The 20,977-nt window shown below is 35.9% G+C and overlaps 2 protein-coding genes across 7 annotated transcripts in view; one reads left to right on the forward strand and one right to left on the reverse strand.

The window, feature by feature from the left end:
• Window positions 1–9,069, reverse strand: part of LOC136027733 (lysophospholipid acyltransferase 5-like) — a 51,401-nt gene extending 42,332 nt beyond the window's left edge. The window contains exon 1 of the mRNA XM_065705188.1: window positions 8,949–9,069. Coding sequence (XP_065561260.1) covers window positions 8,949–9,021 — 73 coding nt within the window. The 5' untranslated portion in view covers window positions 9,022–9,069. The remainder of the gene's footprint in view (window positions 1–8,948) is intronic.
• A 6,850-nt stretch (window positions 9,070–15,919) lies between these two features.
• The window catches only part of LOC136027402 (uncharacterized), a 75,144-nt gene continuing 70,086 nt past the window's right edge, over window positions 15,920–20,977 (forward strand). For 3 of the 6 annotated variants that reach the window (XM_065704630.1, XM_065704628.1, XM_065704625.1), the window contains exon 1: window positions 15,920–16,029. The gene's annotated coding sequence lies outside the window, so the exon portion shown is untranslated. Of the gene's footprint in view, window positions 16,030–20,382; window positions 20,541–20,977 lie in introns of all 6 variants that reach the window. The other 3 variants (XM_065704631.1, XM_065704626.1, XM_065704627.1) reach the window with 2 other exon arrangements.

The following is a 20,977-nucleotide window of genomic DNA, read 5'->3' on the forward strand; positions in this document are numbered from 1 at the left end:
TTACCTTTTTAAGTAACCGAAAAATTGGAGGGCAACTAGGCCTCCTTCCCCACCCATTATTCCTCAAAATCGTCAGATCAAAACTAAGAGAAAGCCATTTAGCCAAAAAAGAATTAATATGCAAATTTCATTTTAATAATTTATGTGCGGAGAGCCAAAATCAAACATGCATTAACTCAAAAACGTTCAGAAATTAAATAAAAAAAACCAGTTTTTTTTAACTGAAAGTAAGGAGCGACATTAAAACTTAAAACGAACAGAAATTACTTCGTAAATGAAATGGGTTGTCCCCTCCGCAATCCCTCGCTCTTTACGCTAAAGTTTGACTCTTTGCCACAATTCTAATTTTTAAAACAATTAAAAACTTTAGCGTAAAGATCGAGGCGTTGAGGAGGTGACAACCCATTTCATATACGGAGTAATTTCTGTTCGTTTTAAGTTTTAATGTCGCTCCTTACTTTCAGTTAAAAAAACTAGTTTTTTTATTTATTTAATTGAATATTAAGAATGAAGCAAATTAGCCCTACAAGAGCATTGCATTGACGCTAATCGTCTAGATCGGTTTTCTATAAGGTGTAGATTTACAGTTATTGTCAATTATGTTGGCCAACATGAAAACCACAAGAATGGTTTAAATACTTTATTTCACTGCATATTCTAATAGAAGAGTTTACTTGTAAATCCTAACCATAGTAAGACACTAAATTTCTTTAATACCTCAGAAAAGTTACGAAGTTCTTAAAAATCTTAGTAGTTACAAGCGGCCACTGTAAGTCCATAACTCTATCAGAGAAGCTATTTTGCACACTGGAGTATTTTTTTCAGTTTTTATTTACTTAGTAGTTTTAGGAAACGAATTTGCTGATTGCCCAATTGGTTTTTTTTTACCTCAAATCAAAACACATGGAAACGGGAGGATTCTTTTAATTTCTTGGGAAAATTGGGGTGAAATGAAGACGGATACAAGAACTAGAGTTACAGTGGCTGCTTTATAATCACCAACTTTCTGATCTCGCGACTTAAACTGAAAACAAACAGCGTGCACGATTGTTGCTTATTTTAACCAGCAATATGTGTCATAAAATCTTTGTCGAATAAGAAAAGAGAATTGTTGATGAGACAAGGTAGGCAAGAGCAGATTGCTGGACAGCCATAGTTGCATTTTTTCTTCCTATCTTATGAGGCCTTTGTTAATTTTCTCACTTCTTCAACCAAGCCTTTTCTCCTAAGGTCTGCAAAGAAAAAAGAACAGTGACTCTGAGGTCAGTTCTCCTATAAAATTATGCAATCCCGAAGGTTACAAGAATTGAAACCCCATTTTTGAATTTAAGATTATTAAATGCAGTTAAATTTCAATAAGCATAAGAGCATGAATTAGGCTGTTTTTTTATTCATTGTGCGAGGAAAAGGGTGCCAGAACTCTTGTGTAAAAACAAGAAAACAAAAAACAGCTAAATAAGCAGAAATGGAAGAAGAATTAGGGAGGAGGCCTGTGGCCATTTGAATAAAAGACGAGGATAATGCTGATTAATATGGTCGCGCAAACACCTATTGGTCGTTGGATTGAAAAACCTTCTTTTGCAAGCTTCAGTCTCAAAAAAATATTTAAATGCTTTAGTTCAAAATTCTGAATTAAACCAGCTTTTCAAGTTAATTTGCCCAAGACGGAGTACCTTCTAAGCCAAAGCATTAATAATCCATTCATGAAACAGACCAACATTCAGAAGACACCTCAGTCACTGCACCCATGATCACCTTGCTTGACATTGGTCTGGAGTCCTTTGAAAACTGTGATTAGGTTTCTAATGCTCAAAAGTTCGACTTCATGTGTAGGCACTGGAAACCAGGAAAGGACTACGAATTTCCTGAAACAATTAACTGGAATATCGAGGATATGGTTACGAAATGTTGTCGTTTTCAAAGTACGTGGCTCCAATAGCATTCATGGTTGGTGTTCAACGAAAGTTGCGAAGTTTTTTCCGATATCGACTGATGAGATGTGTGACGTGACTTCAAAAGAACAGGTACTTCTTGTTGCCTGTTTCTACGATAATCATCAGATAGAAGAAAGTTTTTTTGCGTTTTGATGCTACAAATGACTTGACTGACGCACGTCTTGCAGATTAGATTATTAGACCCTGCTTAGAGTTTAAATCAAACATGAACAAGTTATTTGAAACTGGTCTTCATGGAGGTAGTAGCATGTCCAGGTTGTACAGGGGCACTCAAAGCAAAGACACGAGAGCAGTATTCACTTGCCATTTACATGCATTGTGCCTTGCATTGTTTAGACTTTGCCCTGGTAAAGGTCTACAGACTGGACTTGTCACTTTTCTGGAGTTTTCCCTGCAGTTGTTGGAGTACTGGAAAGATTTGTGGACAACAAATCTGATTCTGGTCTAAGGGCAAAATTCAACTCTTTGGTAGCAGCCATTACCTAGTTGAGCTTCAATTTCCCTCGGATTCTTGTGAAAAAGTTATTTCGGTTCTGCTTTCACCTTCCATATCTCTACAGAAGAAAACTTTAGATCTACTTACCTACTGTGCACATATTGATCTATACAAGTCTGAATTAAAAGATCTGTAGAAGCAAATTTTCCTTCTTTATATGGCAAAGCAGTCCAGACAGCTGAAAGTATTTGGACACCCACCTCAATACCAGCACACCAACGTTGGTAATTCTCCTCATCAGACACGTCTTTTTTTTTACAAAAGACTTTGTCTTTTCCCCATACTTCAAGCAGCTTTGTGAAAAGCCCAATATGAGATTTCTTAACCACCAAGCTACATCATTTTAATCAAACTTCTCTTCCCTTGTTTTATTGTTGATGCTGAGTTAACCAAGTTTATCACAAAGCTGCAAAATATAAGCAGTTTTGTTTCTCTGAGACCAGCTTCCTTGCTGAACTAACTGTCTGGCAAGCCAAATAGAGGTCTATAGGTGAGTCTTATAATTCCAGTGAAGTTTCAGAAACTCTTGGTATGTGCAACAACTCCTTTTTTACAGCTTTGCATTCACTCTTGATTGTATTCTCTCTATTATCACAACTTCTACAGAGCATTCATTTATTATGCTAAAGCAGCTGAAAATACAGCTCCAAAATCAGACAGGAGAGGGCAGGATGAATGCCCTCTACATACATGTCTATCAATTACAATGTCAAGGTGGTTGTTTTAAGAAAATTTGACCTATGTTTTATGAAACTTTAGAAAGAAATCAAGCCAGATTAAAATACAAGAAGTGTTTACAGTGTTTATGTTCTTATCTGATTCAAGGATTATCAAGATTAGAGCTCTTCAGTTTGGTTAATTGGACTCATTTTTATCTTTTTTAGTAGCATAGTAATAAATGAGCTCAAAAAGGGGACTATGACAGAAATATAATCAGGTGCTGCACCTCCAGTAGCACTTAGCTAGTGCCCCCCCCCCCCCTGAACAGAGGTCCTACATATGCCACTTATCTCGACTAAACATTCTGTCTTGCCCAACTACTATGCACTTAAATCATGCTGTTTCTTCATGGAAAATTTCCAATATTCTGTTTATTCTCTTTGCAGTGTATAAGAAACCTAACTTGTCAAACTTCTTCATTTTTAATGTCATATTTAAAAAAGTCCATATTCAAGTTCTCAGGAGAAAAAAATATTATCCATATATATAAAAAACAACAGCTCCAGTTTTAACAGAATACTTACTTCATTACTATTTCTTCCTTGTTAACCTATTTTATTCAAGTTAGATAAAAACTGATAGCAAAGTAAAAGTTTCAACAACATGGATAGGCAATTTTGAAAGCAGCCTATTTAGTTTTCAGTGAAGCTCAAATGACAATCTAGTCTTCAGTCTGGTCTTTGAAAAGTGCAGCAACACAGGTCTTAGTAATGATATTTTATCTCCATCTTGGTTAGAAATTATTATTCATTGTATCTGAGTCAAGACAGTAGGTCTAGTTTCCTCAAAAAAGACAGGAGTCCCCTGGAGTACAGCTTAAGATGGCTAGGAAATATACACTGTAAAAACTGCTAGCATAACACTAATTTTTAGCTTATTAATTTTTTTTAACAAGCTAAATAACAGGGGAAGCTTAGGGGAGGGGGAATATAGAGAGCAACAAAATTTTCAGGTTCATAAATTGTTTTCTTAAAGAAAACTCTGAGAGACAAACAAGACATTTCTTATAAGAGTAGAAAATGAAACTAGCATCAAAAAGAGAATCAGCAACCCTATCTGGTGTTTGGCAACTTAATTTTACCTGGAACTGCTGCATGCTTGTCTCTTCAGGTACTTTGAAATGCAAGGGAGGGAAAAAAGCAAGATTTGGTCCACAGTAAGCCTACCATCTTAAAGCCAACTAGCCCAGTTAACGAGCAAAGAGTTTTCCAAGCTTACTTAGGTCTACTTTGTGCAGACTGGATTTTGACTTGAAAAAAATTTTTGAAAACAGAGATACTGATTAAGTATCAATTATAGACAAATTTCAGTTTTAATCCTTTAATACTGTAGATTAATAGCACCAAACATTTTTATCATACAGCATTACACATTTTTTTAAAGTCACAAGATGGTAGAATATAAGTGGTACTAGCAGTTTTATTCCCTACCTTGCCATTTTCAATCACTGAACATCTAATTCACAGCTTCTCCCTCCGAAACAATTACTTATTATGAAAACATCCATAAGCTGGTTGTACTAGTGAAGAAACTGATGACAGGTATCAACACTGACTAGACCTAATCAAAAAACAACCATTGCAACTTTAGTAAAGGAAGTGTGGCGTTGACTATATTTTTGTGCTTAAACTAATAAGTAAGGAGCCCCTGCATTATGAGACCTTTCTAGTACTGAATTTTTCAGATTATAAACAGGTATTTGCTTTGAAAGACAGAAAAGCTTTGTATGTATGTGGGACTGCAAGAATGGCTATGTGTTTACATTGTTATCTATTTTCCTTAAAATTACCTTAATTTGCACTTCAGAGCAAATTAAGATCCATCTTGATCTGTTAACTACTCCATACTTGATGATGTGAAAGATTATACATCAAATGCATCCCAATGGTACTTCCAGGTAACAACCATTCCATTTGGCTTCTAATAGCTTCTTAAAAACGTCATCATTGGGTGCTGAGACTGTTGTATTTGAGAGACTATTGCAGTGGTTTACTACACAGCCAGAGAAAAACTATAGTCAGTGTCAAGTTTTGACAGATGGCTTGAACAGCTTCTTTGAATGTCTCCATCAATCAATGTCAATGTTTTGGGAAATTGATAAATGAATTGGAGGAGGGGGGAAATCTTGTGAATTAAGCTGATATATCATAAGCATATCAGCTCTGTGTCATCCATATATCAGTGTAGATAATTTCAGTTCCTGCAATTTTTCATCATTAGACTTGTCTCTCATCTTGGATACTGCCTTTGCGGTTCTCCTTTGCACTCCTTCCAGAAGCTGTATGGCATCCCTGTATCCTGGTGGTGCTATGCAAATTCCAAAATCAAGAGCTTTATCTTGATTGCAATAATCAGCTTAAAAAAAGACAGATTTGCAGCTCACTGCAACCCCAAGTTGCCTAAGGCTAACACAGCTAGTCATGCTCCTCCTCAATCCCAATCTATTCAAAGCCCCCTTCTTTACATCCACCTTTGTCTTAATGATTTCCTTACAACATCCTCCTGTCACATTTGGGGACAACTTACTTTTGATTTGGTCCTAGATGATTGGCTACCAAGGATGCTCGTTGACAATCTGTCTTCCTTCATCTCTAAAATGTGTCCTAGCCATCTCAACCTTTCTCTCATTATATCTTTCTCATGGAGCACAGCATAGAAGTCAGACAGTTTGACTGAGAGAACTGAATTCTTCTTACATCTAGAATTGTCATCACCCTCATCTTCACTATTCTGGCCTTTATTCTAGCTAAGTTCATTTGAGGGGTTTAGCTATAGTATTTTTATTGGGGGGCAAGAGGGAGTGCTATTGATAGTGAAGAAAAGTAACTATTTAAAAAACACGCTACTTGGTGAGTTTAAAAACATTACACAATACATTACAAACAATAAACACACATTAAAAATCATAAATAAAATTACTGGTGCTTGGCTTGTACTAAAAATGTCAGGAATAAGCTGCTACAGACAAAATTAGTACAATATAAACAAGCTTTTGGGTGAACGTCATATGCACTTGGCTTTTTTTCAGCCAGATTCACCACTAATGCTGCAGTACATATCTTGAAAATCTGAACAATTCTTGCCATCACCTTCCATGCCAATTGGAAGGGAAAATTGGCTCCTGGAGTTTGAAAATAACCTTCCCCTTTGTATCTTTGTTTCAAAAACGAATTTTATAAAAAATTACACAAATTTTTTTTGTGTAGATCAGGGTATTGGGGGTATGCATTTCTGGAGGGGGGTTACAATGAATATTGTTTATATATCTATAATTCCCTTCAGAAGCAAAGCTCAGACTCCTACTGCTGCATCATAAAACTGATAACAGTAGAAAAAGATAATGCATTGGTACTCCTTATATTTGCACAACAAATTTCTAAATTGTGAGAAAAAGTGTACATATTTTGTTTAAACTCACTTTATTCTATTCTCAGAAGACATTTTGTACAGCATGCTGATGCAGAGATGAATGTCCCACAAGTAGAGCTGGTGTTGTGAAATGCAACTAATTTCAGTCATAATTCTTAGCACATGTCAATTTTTCTTCTTTTTTTTTGAGCTGGTTAAAAGAAACATTAAGAAAAGCAAAAAAAAAAAAAAACAGAAGTCAGTATGGTATTATATACTGAGGCAGTTCTACATATATGGGCCAGCATATAAATCTGAAATATAAGGAATATGACATTTAAAGTGCTTATTAAGCATTTTGATGACAAATAAGAGAATCAAAGATTCAATTAAATACTGGAAACAAAAATTAAATGATTCCTGGAGCAGACCCCCCTTTACCAAATTCTATGACCAAACCACAACAATTTTGACCTATTTAGTTACTGATAAAAAACTTTTCCACAAAATAAGTTTCTCATAGAAAAAGTAAAAAAAAAACTATTAAACAAAAAATGAGCAAAAATAGAATCCAAATATTATACCAAGCATAAAACTACCACAAATCAGTATTCAAAAATAAATGAAACCAAAAACAAGCAGAAATTATAATAAATGACTGAGTCAAACTCAAAACAAGCAGAGACTAACATGAGTAGAGCTCATAACCTCTATGCCTTCTCAATGATAAAACATAATTTACTCTTTACTAAAAAACACAAATGAATATGCATTGTCAGTTTAATATACACAAGCTGATATTTATTCCTTAAAATCTTAATAATTTTTGATTTATTAAAGCTATATAAGTGAAAACATTTAATTTTTTTTGGTAAAGTGCAAATTATGTCCTTTCTTTGAAAAGACAGAGGGTTTGTGAGCCCTACTCATGGTATTTTCTGCTTGTTTGACTTGGTTAATTTTTGTAATTTATGGTTTTTTGGGTTATATTTATTGATGCTGATTTGTGGTAGTTTAATGCTTGGATAAATTATTTGATTCTATTTTTGCTCTTTTTTGGTTTAATTACCTTAAATCACAGCTTGGAGTGAAATAAGGACAGTTTAATGGAGTTATTGACTTTTCTTTGAAAACTTACTTTATGGAAAACGTTTTTTAGTTAATTTTTGTTCATTCTGTATTGTCATAGTTTTTTCAGGGAAAAAGAAAAAAATAGTTTAAATCTCCTTTATTTTTTATTTTAGAATTCATAATTTGGGCTGCTATTTGTATGCTGGAAAAACTCTTTCAACAGTTTTTAACAACATACACTCTTTTGAAAATCTTGACACAAATAGTATAGTTTAATTCAGTTTTATACCTCCTTTAGTTGACCTGAAAAATAAAACTTAATACCATTCTCAAAAAATTCTACCTATAATCTTTGACAGCTTAGACAGAATTACACTCTTTTGATTTGGATGAATTTTAAGAGCAGATGTAGTATAAAAGTATAAGAGTTCAAATAAAACTTTGAATTTAATACCCACAGTAGTTCTTGTGATATTGAGGAGTTTTCTTATTGGCAACCAGCATATACACAGTGCATCAAAATGCACTGTGTATATGCACACCTGTTATTGCAATATTGCTTTGTAACCCTTTTGACAATCTACATGATTAGAGTTTGTTTTGATTTAGTTTAACATCTGTCAAAATATTCATTTAGTGATAAGAGTGAGTGTTGCAATTATGAAGGACTGAGAGATGCTGTGGGCAAAGTTTTAAGAGAAGAACAGTGCAGTTTTAGAAAAGGTAGAGGATGTGTCAACCAAATTGTCACTTTTGGTAAATAATTGACAAGTAACTTAGTTGTCAAACACCTTTGTTCCTTAGTTTTATAGATTATGAACAAGTGTTAGACAGCTTCACTTACCTTGCTAGCCTAGTATTATTAATAAGACAGTGGGAGCAATGAAGATGTAAAAGTAGAATAACCAAGGATCAGGGTGTTACAGTTAAAAAATGTTTGGAAGAATAGGAAGATAAGTCTGCAAACCAAGATTAGAACTCCTCCTCTAAGGTGGGACCTTCCTGGGAGGGTGTAAAGAGGGAGGTTTTGATGAGATTGGGATGGAGTTGCGTAGCTGTGTTGGCCTCAGGAAGCTTGGTGCTGCAGTGAATTGTTAGTGGTAAGTAGCCAATATACTAGCCCAAAATAAGGAATCTAATGATAACCTACAACTCTTTTTGTTCTACAATGTTGCCTTCAGAAGCGAAAATACATATTTACTCCAAAGAATTCCACATTTCCAACCAAGTTATTAAATAAGCATCTGAGAAACCTGAAAAAATGCATTGCAATTAGCTCTGCCTTGGATAGGCTAGCCTAAACTGACCCTTTCGTTTGAACCACAGCAATTTTAAGAAACATGGAAAAAATTAATCACCGAGTAGAATTGAAACTATCAGTCGTAAAGAGGTTTCAGATGCGCCAATAGCTTTGGCTATTTGCTCCAACATTTCCAGAACTCGTGATTACTAGATTTAAAAAAACAGATTCCAGCGCCAACGCTCACAGCGTTGTCAATATCTTCGTGAGTTGGAAGACTATTTAATTTTATTTATTTACCTCATTTTACACAAGAGAAAGCCATAGACTTGTCGCAGTACAAATAGAAATGACAGCTCAACGGAGACACAGCAAAACACAATACAAAAAATACTCTTCAATAAAAAAAACTATACAACTATTTATGTAACAGAAGCTGTTTTTCATATAACTTAGTTTCAACAAGAGCACTTAAATGCTTGCTTTGTTTTCGCAAAAAGTATGGTATTAGGTAAAATATTCCAAAGTTTTGTTGCTCGGTTAATAAAGCTACATTGACTTATTTTCTTGTGCACTAGTGACTGACGTAGTTATACAGTTTTGTCGGATGGCTGAATAACGACAATGCTTGGAGGAATCAGCCCAGTCCACATTATCAACACCCTTCATAATACGAAACTTATTGATCGGGTCTTATTACAGAAACTGTTTTTCATATAACTCAGTTTCATCAAGAGAACTCTTCAACGTCTGTTTCGTTTGCGCAGAAACTACAGTATTAGGTAAAATATTCCAAAGTTATTTTGCTCGGTTAATAAAGCTAAATTGACCTTTTTTCTTGTGCACTAGTAGCTGATGCAGTTTATACGTTTTATCGAATGGCTGATTAACGACAAAGATTAAAGGAATCAGCCTAGTCCATGTTAAAAATACCATTCATAATACGAAACTGATTGATCGGGTCAATCCTGTTCCTTAAAAATTGTAGGAAGGGAAGTCCCGAACATTGTAGTCGGCGTTGATACAGTAAATGACTCAAAAATGGCACAAACTTTGATGCTTGATGTTGAGCCTTTACAATTTGTTGCGAGTCACGTTTCCATGTCGGATACCACACAAAGAAGTAATATTCTACCATCGGGCATAATTTTGTCTTGTATTTTGTCATAACAGTTTGAAGGTTAAATTTCTGAAACTTCTCCTGATTTGAAACAGACTATAATTAGTGTTTCGATAAATTATTGACACATGCTTGTGAACATTCGACTGTTCATCAAAAAGAATAGCTAAATCCCTTACCAAATCCGCAGATGAAACAGGTGCATCGCCAAGAAAATGACGTTAAGTCAAGCTTTTTGAAAAGCTCGAATATGGAGTTCAATTAACACGAATGATCTAAGACAGTCAGATCCTCTTTAATAAGGTATATAACCCAGTTTACATGGTAGTTAAACAAGATTGGAGAAAGAACACAGCCTTGCTTTACTCCAACTTCGACTAGAACTTCCTCACTGTCCTCTCCATACATTCTTATCTGGCTTGTTGACTCTGAGTAATAACATAAAAAAAACTAGTTTTTTAACTGAAAGTAAGGAGCGACATTAAAACTTAAAACGAACAGAAATTACTCCGTATATGAAATGGGTTGTCCCCTCCGCAACCCCACGATCTTTACGCTAAAGCTTTTAATTGTTTTAAAAAGAAGAAATGTGGCAAAGAATCAAACTTTAGCGTAAAGAGCGAGGGATTGCGGAGGGGACAACCCATTTCATATACGGAGTAATTTCTGTTCGTTTTAAATTTAATGTCGCTCCTTACTTTCAGTTAAAAAACTAGTTTTTTTTATGTAATTTCTAAACGTTTTTGAATTAATGCATATTTGATTTTGGCTCTATACACATAAATTATTAAAATGAAATTTGCATATTAATTCCTTTTTTGGCTAAATGGCTTTCTCTTAGTTTTTATCAGACGATTTTGAGAAATAAGGGATGGGGAAGGAGGCCTAGTTGCCATGCAATTTTTCGGTTACATAAAAAGGCAACTATAAATTTTAATTTTTAACGAATTTTTTTATTAGTAAAAAATATACGTAACTTAGGAATTAACTTACGTAACAAACTTTTAAATTCTTTAATTTTTATTGTGTATATGAAGGGGTTTGTACCCTCGTTAATACCTCGTTCTTTACAATAAATCGTAAGTTTTGTCCCAATTCTTTAAGAATGACCCCTGAATCGGAAAGGCCGTAGAATAAATAGTTGAAATTACTAAAAGTACTATAGCATAAAGAGCGAAGTATTTATCTCCTCCTAAATACCTCGCTCTTTATGCTAAAGTGTTCTTAGAACCCCTCATATGCGTAATAATCTCTGTTCGTTTTAAGCTTCAATGCTACTCTTTACTTTCAATTGAAAAAACTTTTCATGTTTATTTTTTCATTGTTTGTGTTTTTTATAGTAATTTTAGAAAATCCTGCGCCCTTTTCATTGAATTTCTGTTCCCCCATGACATATTTCTCAAAGGAAAGATCCTCCCACATAGCCCCCTCCCCTCAACCCAACCCCCAAAACCAAAAAAAAAATCCCCTGAAAACGACTGTACACTTCCCAATAACCATTATTATATGTAAACACTGGTCAAAGTTTGTAACTTGCAGCCCCTCCCCCAGGGATGGTGGGGGAGTAAGTCATTCCCAAAGACATAGTTCTTATGGTTTTTGACTATGTGGAACAAAATGGCTATCTCAAAATTTTGATCTGTTGACTTTAGAGAAAAAATGAGCGTGGGAGGGGGCCTAGGTGCCCTCCAATTTATTTGGTCACTTAAAAAGGGCACTAGAACTTTTCATTTCCGTTAGAATGAGCCCTCTTGCGACATTCTAGGACCACTTGGTCGATACGATGACCCCTGGGGAAAAGAAAAAAAAACAAAAAAAAACCAGACAAATAAACACGCACCCGTGATTTGCCTTCTGGCAAAAAATACGAAATTCCACATTTTTGTAGATAGGAGCTTGAGAATTTTGCTATAGGGTTCTCTGATACGCCAAATGCGATGGTGTGATTTTCGTTAAGATTCTGTGTTTTTTTGGGGGGTGTTTTCCCCTATTTTCTAAAATAAGGCAAATTTTTTCAGGCTCGTAACTTTTGACGACAAAGACTAAATTTGATGAAACTTATATATTTAAAATCAGCATGAAAATTTGATTCTGTTGATGTATATTTTAGCATCAAAATTCCGTTTTTTAGAGTTTCGCTTACTATTGAGCCGGGTCGCTCCTTACTACAGTTCGTTACCACGAACTGTTTGATACCTGAATAATTTCAAAATCATTACAGGCATGCCATTGATCTCTGAGATTTTTCAGAGCTTGTGACGAGTAACAGAGTGGAAGCCCGCGATGTAGTCGAGGGATATTAAAGCTAGAGGTAAGTTATACCTTTGGAACTGTTGTATGATATGTTGGTGCCGAAAATAATGTCTATGCAGCCTCTGCCTGACCTGCAGTCAGCTTGATTTTCCTAGGTATTTTTCTCCCGGGCACTTTTGAAATGATTCAAGAGAATTATCCCGAATATTTTTACCGCAATATCTATAAGACTTTTTTCTCGGTAATTTCCACATTCAGTCTTGTCTCCTTTCTTATAAAAGGGTAGTATAATGTTTTTACCAGTACGGTGGAGGCTTCTTCCCACATCTGTTGACGATTAATTCGTGACGAGCTTTTTATTTGCTTATGGTATTTGATTGCTTCTACAGGGCCGATCAGATTCCTCTTTTGCTCAACTAAGGAAAGAGTTTGGAAGAGATCCAGTGTTGTCGTTTCACTTTTGTGGTCCCTAGGAACTTCCCAGCTGTCGCCGAAATAATTGTCTTGAATGACCCCCATGTATCCTCAAGGCTCAATGAATCACGACCTAATTCATCAAAGTGATTGGTCAGTTCTAAGCTGAGGGCTTGTTTGACAATTTCATCCTTGAGTTTACTGCTATGAATGCGTGGTTTTGTTTTATTTTTTCTGTATGCTGCAAGATGAAAGATAATTTTTGTGATGGTCAGTTTATGACCTGACCCAGATTTTTATCCAGTATCCACTCTCTTCTATGAACGTAAATCTTGAATAGAGCCTCTCCATCGCTGTTGGATGGTTACGTAGTCCATTTGGGCTTTGCTAACGTCATTGTTGGAATACCAAGTTAATAGGTGGCTTGGCTTATGCTGGAAAAGAGTATCAGAAATAGTCAGTTGAATCAATAGGGCGTAATTGACTAGCCTTTCACCATTTTTGCAACGTTGACCTAATCCAAGGCTACTAAGCACTTTGCTAGTGATTTGGTCCTTAGGTGCTACTCTTGCATTGAAGTCTCTAGCTACAATTACTTAATCTCGTACGGCTGTAGCTGAAGTCGCGGTCTGTAGTCCCGTGCAAAAATCGTTTTTAGTTTCGTCTAGCGCATTGCGCGTGGGAACATAGGCTGATAGTAGAGACATATTAGCTGGGTTGCCCTTGAATTTAATCTTGGCTAGGCGGGGGGAAATTGGTTCCCATTCTAGACAAACATTTATGGCTCTTCCAGCAGCCGATGTTCAGTTTTAACTTAGTTTACCTAATAGTGGTAGAAACTTTATTTATAGTTATGGCCCCCTTATTTTTCACTTTGGTGCCAAACTCAAAGCCGTATCGCCTGCCGGGAACGCCGTAGTATTAAAGGCCGGAAATCATCATGAAGACAAAAATCTTTGTCTATAAAACGGGTGTTAGATCTGTTCTCTTCTATGCAGTCGAATCTTGGCCCCAGAACCCGCTTCATCTCCATCATTGGGGGTCTTTGACCATCTCTGTCTACGAAAAATCCTGACGATTCGATACTGCGACAGAATTTCAAATGTTGATGCGCACCACCGCTGCTTTAGCATCGAACCCACCGCCACGATTGCCAAACAGAGAAGACTTTGTTGGCTTGACCGTGTCCTTAGAAGACCCAATGACTGCATCATAAAGCGAATGCTTCTAGCTGCCCCGTTGCCAGATTGGCATAAGCAACCTGATGGCCAAGTGATGAACTGCAAGGCAACTGCCCAAAACGACCTCGACCCCATTAGTGGATTTTAAAGGTTTGGCAGAAAGTGGGTACTGCTTGCTCTGGTTTGCTGAAGAGCTTCCACAAAATTGCGACAAATGGGAGCCAACCATAAGAAGCCTTCTAGATGCAATGTGAGGTGTTCGCGTTTGGTTCTGCAACAAGTACAAGTAGTAAGCATACCTCTGAGGCATAAATTATAACCCGTGCCCCGGGCTCGGGGCATTGTGTTAACCCCAATGGGATCATTATATGATCTTTTGACTCTTTTGAGCAAAATGGCTATCTCAAAAGTTAGACCGGATGAACTTTCGGAAAAAAGGGTTTACAGAGAGGGCGGAGCCCCAGAGGCATTGTTCTATTATACATGAAACACCTGAATCAAATAGCTATCTCAAAATTTCAACTGAATACATTTGGGAAAAAGGATTTAGGGGGCTAGTTACCCTTTGATAACTTTTGACTATTAAAATTGAACTAGAACTTTTAATCTGTAATCAAATGAGCCCCCTCTAAAGGTTATACGACAATCCCTTTCTTATAAACCTTATATGCCCCCGGGCATAGCTCAAAAAGGTTACCCTGAGGCTTCGGGGTTTGGTTATCTGATCTTGGACTATTATGAGCAAAATGGGTATTTCAAAGTTTTATCGGATGTACTTAGGTAAAAAAAGCGCGTGGGGGAGAGCTAATTTCTCTCCAGTCCCTTTTGACTCTAAAAAGAGTATTAGAACTTTCAGTTTCCGGTCGATTGAAAACTTTCAAAGTTTATACGACCACCCTTTCCATAAAAAACTTATAGCATCCCAAGTGCATAACTTATAAGACTTACTTCTGAGCTCTGAGGGATTATTTCGACCTCGAGTTTTTGTTATCTGATCTTTGAACTATTTTGTACTAAATGCCTATCTCAAAATATTTATCGGATGTATTTGGGGAAAGAGGGCGTGGGCAGAGGGGTCTAGTTGCCCTCCAATCATTTGATTCTTAAAAATAGAACTCATGCTTTTAAGTTCCAATTAAAGGAGCCCCCCCCCTTTAAAGCTTATGCCACCACCACTTCCGAAAAATTCCTTATGATTTCGGGGTATACCTTTCAACACGTGCCAACTGTCTCTAAGGGTTGTTTCGGCCCTGGAGTTTTTGTTGTCTGATCTTTGAACTTTTTTTTTAATAAAATGGCTGTCTCAAAATTCTATCAGATTCATTTGGGGTAAAGAAGGTATGGGGAGGGATATTAAGGCCTTAAATTCCCTTTTGACTCCTAAAAAGGGAAATATAACTTTCAATTTCCAATCAAATGAGACCATTATGAAGTTTATGCGACCACTCTTTCCATAAAACCTTAAAAGCTCCTGGGGCATAGCTTGTAACACGTGCCTCTAGGCTCTGGGGGATTGTGTCGATCCCAGAGTTTTTGTTATCTTATCTTGGAAGTATTTTTAATAAAATGGCTATCTCAACATTTTTAGTGGATATTTTTGGGGAAAAGTGCGTGGGAGCTAGTTGCCCTTTGGTCAATTTTGACTTTAAAAGGGCGCTAGAACTTCTGATTTCCAATAAAATGAACCCTCTCCAATGTTAACACGAACAAGCCTTCTATATAAGGCATTTCTGGGGAGAAAATAATGGTAATTAAACAGTGAAGCCTTATTGCTTTTATTCTAGGCAACTCTAAAATGCTACCTCTGATTTAAATGATACGTCACTCGTCGTATTGTAATAAGTTTAAAACCCCTTCTTGGTAATAAAATCGGTGTCGACTGGTGAAGCATCGCCAAGGGAAATCTAAGGCCCGCTGCTGTTTTTCCCGAAAAATCAGCTATTGACCGCCAAAATTAAAACCAGAATAGCTTCTTGGTCATTCAGAAGACTTTTCTACGTCCTGCCTAGAGATGGGAGAAAGCTGCAAGTACGTTCCTCTTAAGAGCCATTAATCCATGGTTAGTGTGTTGTCTCTGATTAAGGTACAAAAGATGACGTAAGGTGTCCAATGAGGTAGAAACAGAAGGGAGGACTGAATTGTTTTGTTTCATTATCATCGTGTAGAAGAAAAGTAATATATCGATAGCTAACTTGAATTAATAAATAGCTAGTGTTTTTCTGATTTCTGCAGTAAGTAAAAACTGAATAAACCTAATGTTTAGGCTATATTATTTTATAAGATATCTGTTAGCTAGCATAGGCTGCTCTTTAGGCTGCTCTTTAAGTCTAGGCCAGAGACATTTCTCAAGCGATAGCCTATTTTCATTTTTTGTAGGTCTAGACTACTGCAACACATCACTTTTAGGTTTTAGACACACATTTTCTATGACTTTCAAAGGCTAATATAGGTACCCAGAGAAAAAAGAGGTTAATTATAGGCTTAATGATTCCATGTACAACAAGTGAAGGGTTAAGGTGGGGGTATTCCCATTCCTAACCTATGATTAAGGCAAACATTTCACTCATTGCCTTTAATTATGCTCTTTCCTAATATAATAGTCATTTCAATGCTGAAATCCAATTTAAGCTCTTATGGACCCTCTAAGATGATACTTTTTTCCCTTATTTCTAGCTAGGGTAAAAAAAAAACAGTATGGAATTGAGCCAAATTATGTAAAACCCAAGCACTCACATCTAGTTTCCAAATTGAAATTGTGGAAAATTGTATGTATCAATGAGTAGCTAAAAGTCTGAGCTATGTATCAATATGGTTAGCTTATTAAAATTGTTTAAGATCAAACACTTGAGATTATTAGTTTATTAACTTACTTACAAGAACCTCTTTTTGGAAATATCAATTTGATTTGATTTGATTTTGAATATCTTATTTATTTTGATTTATACCCTTGTAGTTTTTCAGTTTGTTGACAAATTAACAGAAAGCTGATTTTCTTCTGATTCTAAAAATGTAATTTTTTTTGCTTGATGTTTATTCTACAAATCACAAATATTAAATATAATTTTTTCTTTTTAATTGCTTATCAAAACAGAGACCAAATTTTTAATTTATACTGACAAATGGCTAGTGAAAATTTCACCAAGAAGGCTGGGTATTTGTTATTACTCTCACATTGCATCATGCTGTGTTAAAAAGGGGTGGTCCTAAAACCCATGTCTATATTTAGTTCTATTGCCAATTCAAATTTAACCCCTTTTGAACCCTTGAAAATGCCAAAAAATTTCTAGTTTTTGGGTATAAAACAAGACTTAAACCATGGATCTCAAACTTAATCAGCTCAATCTTGACAAATCAATGTTTAAAAATTATACACCTTTTGCAAAATGGATTTATAATGAAATAATAAGCTTGAACAATTGTTGTAACCCATTTTTATACAAAAAAAAATATAATGAAATTATTATAATCACAGGCCCTAAAAGGGCTTAGAATTAATTTACAAGAAAATCAGTTATTAAAATCAGAAAGAGTATAAAAAATGGCTTCTAGTGGTATGTACAATTTATTTGTACATCAATAATATGAACAACAAAATATTTGCCTTATACTCTAGGCTATATTAAAGGGTTAAAACAACAATTTTTTGTAAAATTCTAGACATGCTACTTTTTACAGCACTTTTTACTTAACCAAGTGACATATAGCAATTGCAAATTCTGTCAGTCTGTCTGTCCTGGTTTTGCTACTTCAAGCACTTTCAGCCAAGCTAGGATAATGAAACTTGGCAGGCTTATCAGGGACCAGACCAGATTAAGTTAGAAATAATTCTTTTCCCAATTTGACCATCTGGGGGGAGTGGGGGGCCAGTTAATTTAGAAAAAATAGAAGTTTTTTAAACTTTCAAATGGGTGATGGGATGTTAATGAAATTTGATATTTGGAAGGATATCATGTCTCAGAGGTTGTATTTTAAATCCTGACCAGATCTGGTGACATTGGGGGGAGTTGGAGAGGGGAACCTAAAATCTTGGAAAAGGCTTAGAGTGGAGGGATTGGGATGAAACTTGGTGGGTAAAATAAGCAGAAGTCCTATATACATTATTGAAATAACCGGAATAGATCCGCTCTGTTTGTGGGAGTTTGGGGGGGGGGGGGTAATTCTGAAAAATTAGAAAAAATGAGGTATTTTTAACTTACAAAGGAGTGATTAGATCTTAATGAAATTTGAAGTTTGGAAGGATATTGTGTCTCACAGCTCTTATTTTAAATCACAACTGGATCTGGTGACATGGGGGGAATTGAGGGAGGGATGTAAAATCTTGGGAAATGCTTAGAGTAGAGGGATCAGGATGAAACTTGGTGGAAAAAATAAGCATAAGTCCTAGACACATGATTGACATAACCGGAATGGATCTGATCTCTGGGGGGGGGGGTTAATTCTGAACAAATTAGAAAAATGAGGTATTTTTAAATTACAAAGGAGTGATTGGATCTTAATGAAATTTGAAAGGATGTTGTGTCTCAGAGCTCTTATTTTAAATTCCGAGTGGATCTGGTGATGTTGGGGGGAAATTGATGGGGGGGACCTAAAATCTTGGAAAACGCTTAGAGTGGAGAGATTGGGATGAAACTTGGTGGGAAAAATAAGCACAAGTCCTAGATACATGATTGACATAACCAGGATGGATCCACTCTCTTTGGGGGAGTGATGGGGGTCAATTCTGAAAAATTAGAAAAATGAGGTAATTTTAACTTACAAAGGAGTGATTGGATCTTAATGAAATTTGATGTTTGGAAGGATATCATGTCTCAGAGCTCTTATATTAAATTTCAACCTTATCTGGTGAAGGGAATGTTAGGGGGGGGGGGGGGTGCAGAACCCAAACTCTTGGAAAATGCTTAGAGTGGAGGGATTGGGATGATATTTGGTGGGAAAAATAAGCACAAGTCCTAGATACAAGATTAACATAACTGGAATGGATCTGCTCTCTTTGGAGGAGTGGGGGGGAAGTTAATTCTAAAAAAATAGAAAAAATTAGATATTTTTAACTTGCAATAAAGTGTTCATATCTTAATGAAATTTCATATTTAGAAGGACCTTGAAACTCGATCTCTTATTTTTATCTACACTGGGTCCAGTGCTATTGGGGGGGGGGGGACCAAAAATCTTGGAAAATGCCTAAAGTGGAGAGATCAGGATGAAACTTGGTGGAAAGAATAAACACAAGTCCAAGATAGGTGACTGACATAACCAGACCTGATGTGCTCTCTCTGTTGGAGTGGGGGGGGGGGGAGAAATTTGGAAAAAATGTGAAAAAATGAGGTATTTGTAACTTACAAACAGGTCATCATCTCTTAATGAAATTTGATAACTAGAAGGATCTTGTGCTTTAAAACTCTCATTTTATATCCCAACCAGATCCAGTGACATTGAAGGGAGTTGGAGAGGGAAGCTGGAATTCTTGGAAAATGTGAAATCAAGGTATCTTATGAATGGGTGATTGGATCTCAATGAAACTTGATATATAGAAGAATCTTATGTCTCAGATACTCTGTTTTCAATTCGAATCAGATCCAGGGACATAGAGAGTTGGAGGGGGAAACAGAAATCTTGGAAACCGGAAATCTTGGAAAATGCTTAGAGTTGAGATATTGGGATGAAACTTAATGGGGAGAATAAGTACAAGTTATAGATACAAGATTGACATAATTGATAAAGATCCATTCTCTTTGAGGGAGCTGGGGGTTGTTAATTTAGAAAATTGAGATATTTTTAACTTAAGAACAGGTGACCAGATCTTAATGAAATTTGATATTTAGAAGGAACTCATGTCTCAGAGCTCTTATTTCAAATCCTGACCATATCTGTTGACATTGGGGGGAGCTGGAGAGGGAAACCAGAAATCTTGGAAAATGCTTATAAATGTCATAGATACATGACTGATGTAACCCAACTGGATCTGCTGTCTTTGGGGGAGTTAGGTGGTGGGGTTCAGTGATTTGGTGCTTCTGGACATGCTAGGATGATGAAAATTGGTAGGCGTGTCAGGGAGCTGTACAAATTGACTTGATAAAGTCGTTTCACTAATTTGAACATCTGGGGGGTTGAAGGGAGAGGAAAAATTAGAAAAATTGAGGTATTTTTAACTTGCAAGTGGGTGATTGGATCTTAATGAATTTAGATATTTAGAAGGACCTCATGATGCAGAGCTCTTATTTTAAATCCCGACCAGCATTAAACCTCTGATTTTCCTTTTAAAGCAATCTATTGATTCTTAGAATTTTGCTAGAGCTCATACCATATGAGCTCTTGGCTCTTCCAACCTTGTCACAAGTGCTGTATGATCTCTTAGCTCTTTTTGTTATCTTGGAAAGGGTTTAGGTTAGGAAAATAAAACTTTCAGTAATGAATCCAGGGCTAAAAACATATTCCAGGAAGGTATTGCCAAGCTTTTATTTGAAACCTCTACTAATTTCTCAGTCTTAGAAATTTGCCAATTTGACAGGTCTGTACCTGTTGAAATTTTGACAAAAGGACATTTTACCTTAATTTTCAGTTATCAAATTTTCAATTTTTATTTGCAGATCTTGAAACCTCATAATTTGAGATTGAGCAAAGTTGTGAAGCTGAAAACAGTTTTCTTGTGCTTCATTTAAGTGGAACATATATTTTCAAGGTTTTACTTTTATAACAAAGATTTTTAAAAGTCACCAAAGGTCAGTGCCCTCTAGATGGAGTGGAAGTAAGTTCTTCAAAATACATTCCTGAGTATACTTTAGTCTGTAGATCCATCCCTGGAAGTTTCATTTTTTTAACCTAACCCCTCTCCAAGATAGTGAAAAGTAGTTTATCTAGAACCCAATTCCTATTTTATTATGTTCTGAATGATTGTAGTTAACACATTTGAACTTCAGCTCTACTCTACTTTACCCGTCACCCCTCCAGTGTGTAAATATAGGACCCATAGGCTTAGCCCAAACTATAGGTCTATGTTTTCAGGTTCTTGATTTTGTCATAAGGGGTTCAGTTTATGGATAAATCAGTTTAAACAAGAGTGATGTCCACAGCTTAGAGTAAACTCAGCCTTTTTTTTTTAGATTTTAAATTGTTTATTCAATTGGATCATGACAAATCAATTACCTTAATACAAACTTCAGAGTAAATTAGCTGCAAAGTACT

This window comes from Artemia franciscana, chromosome 5 (assembly GCF_032884065.1).
Source record: "Artemia franciscana chromosome 5, ASM3288406v1, whole genome shotgun sequence".
NCBI lineage: Eukaryota > Metazoa > Arthropoda > Branchiopoda > Anostraca > Artemiidae > Artemia > Artemia franciscana.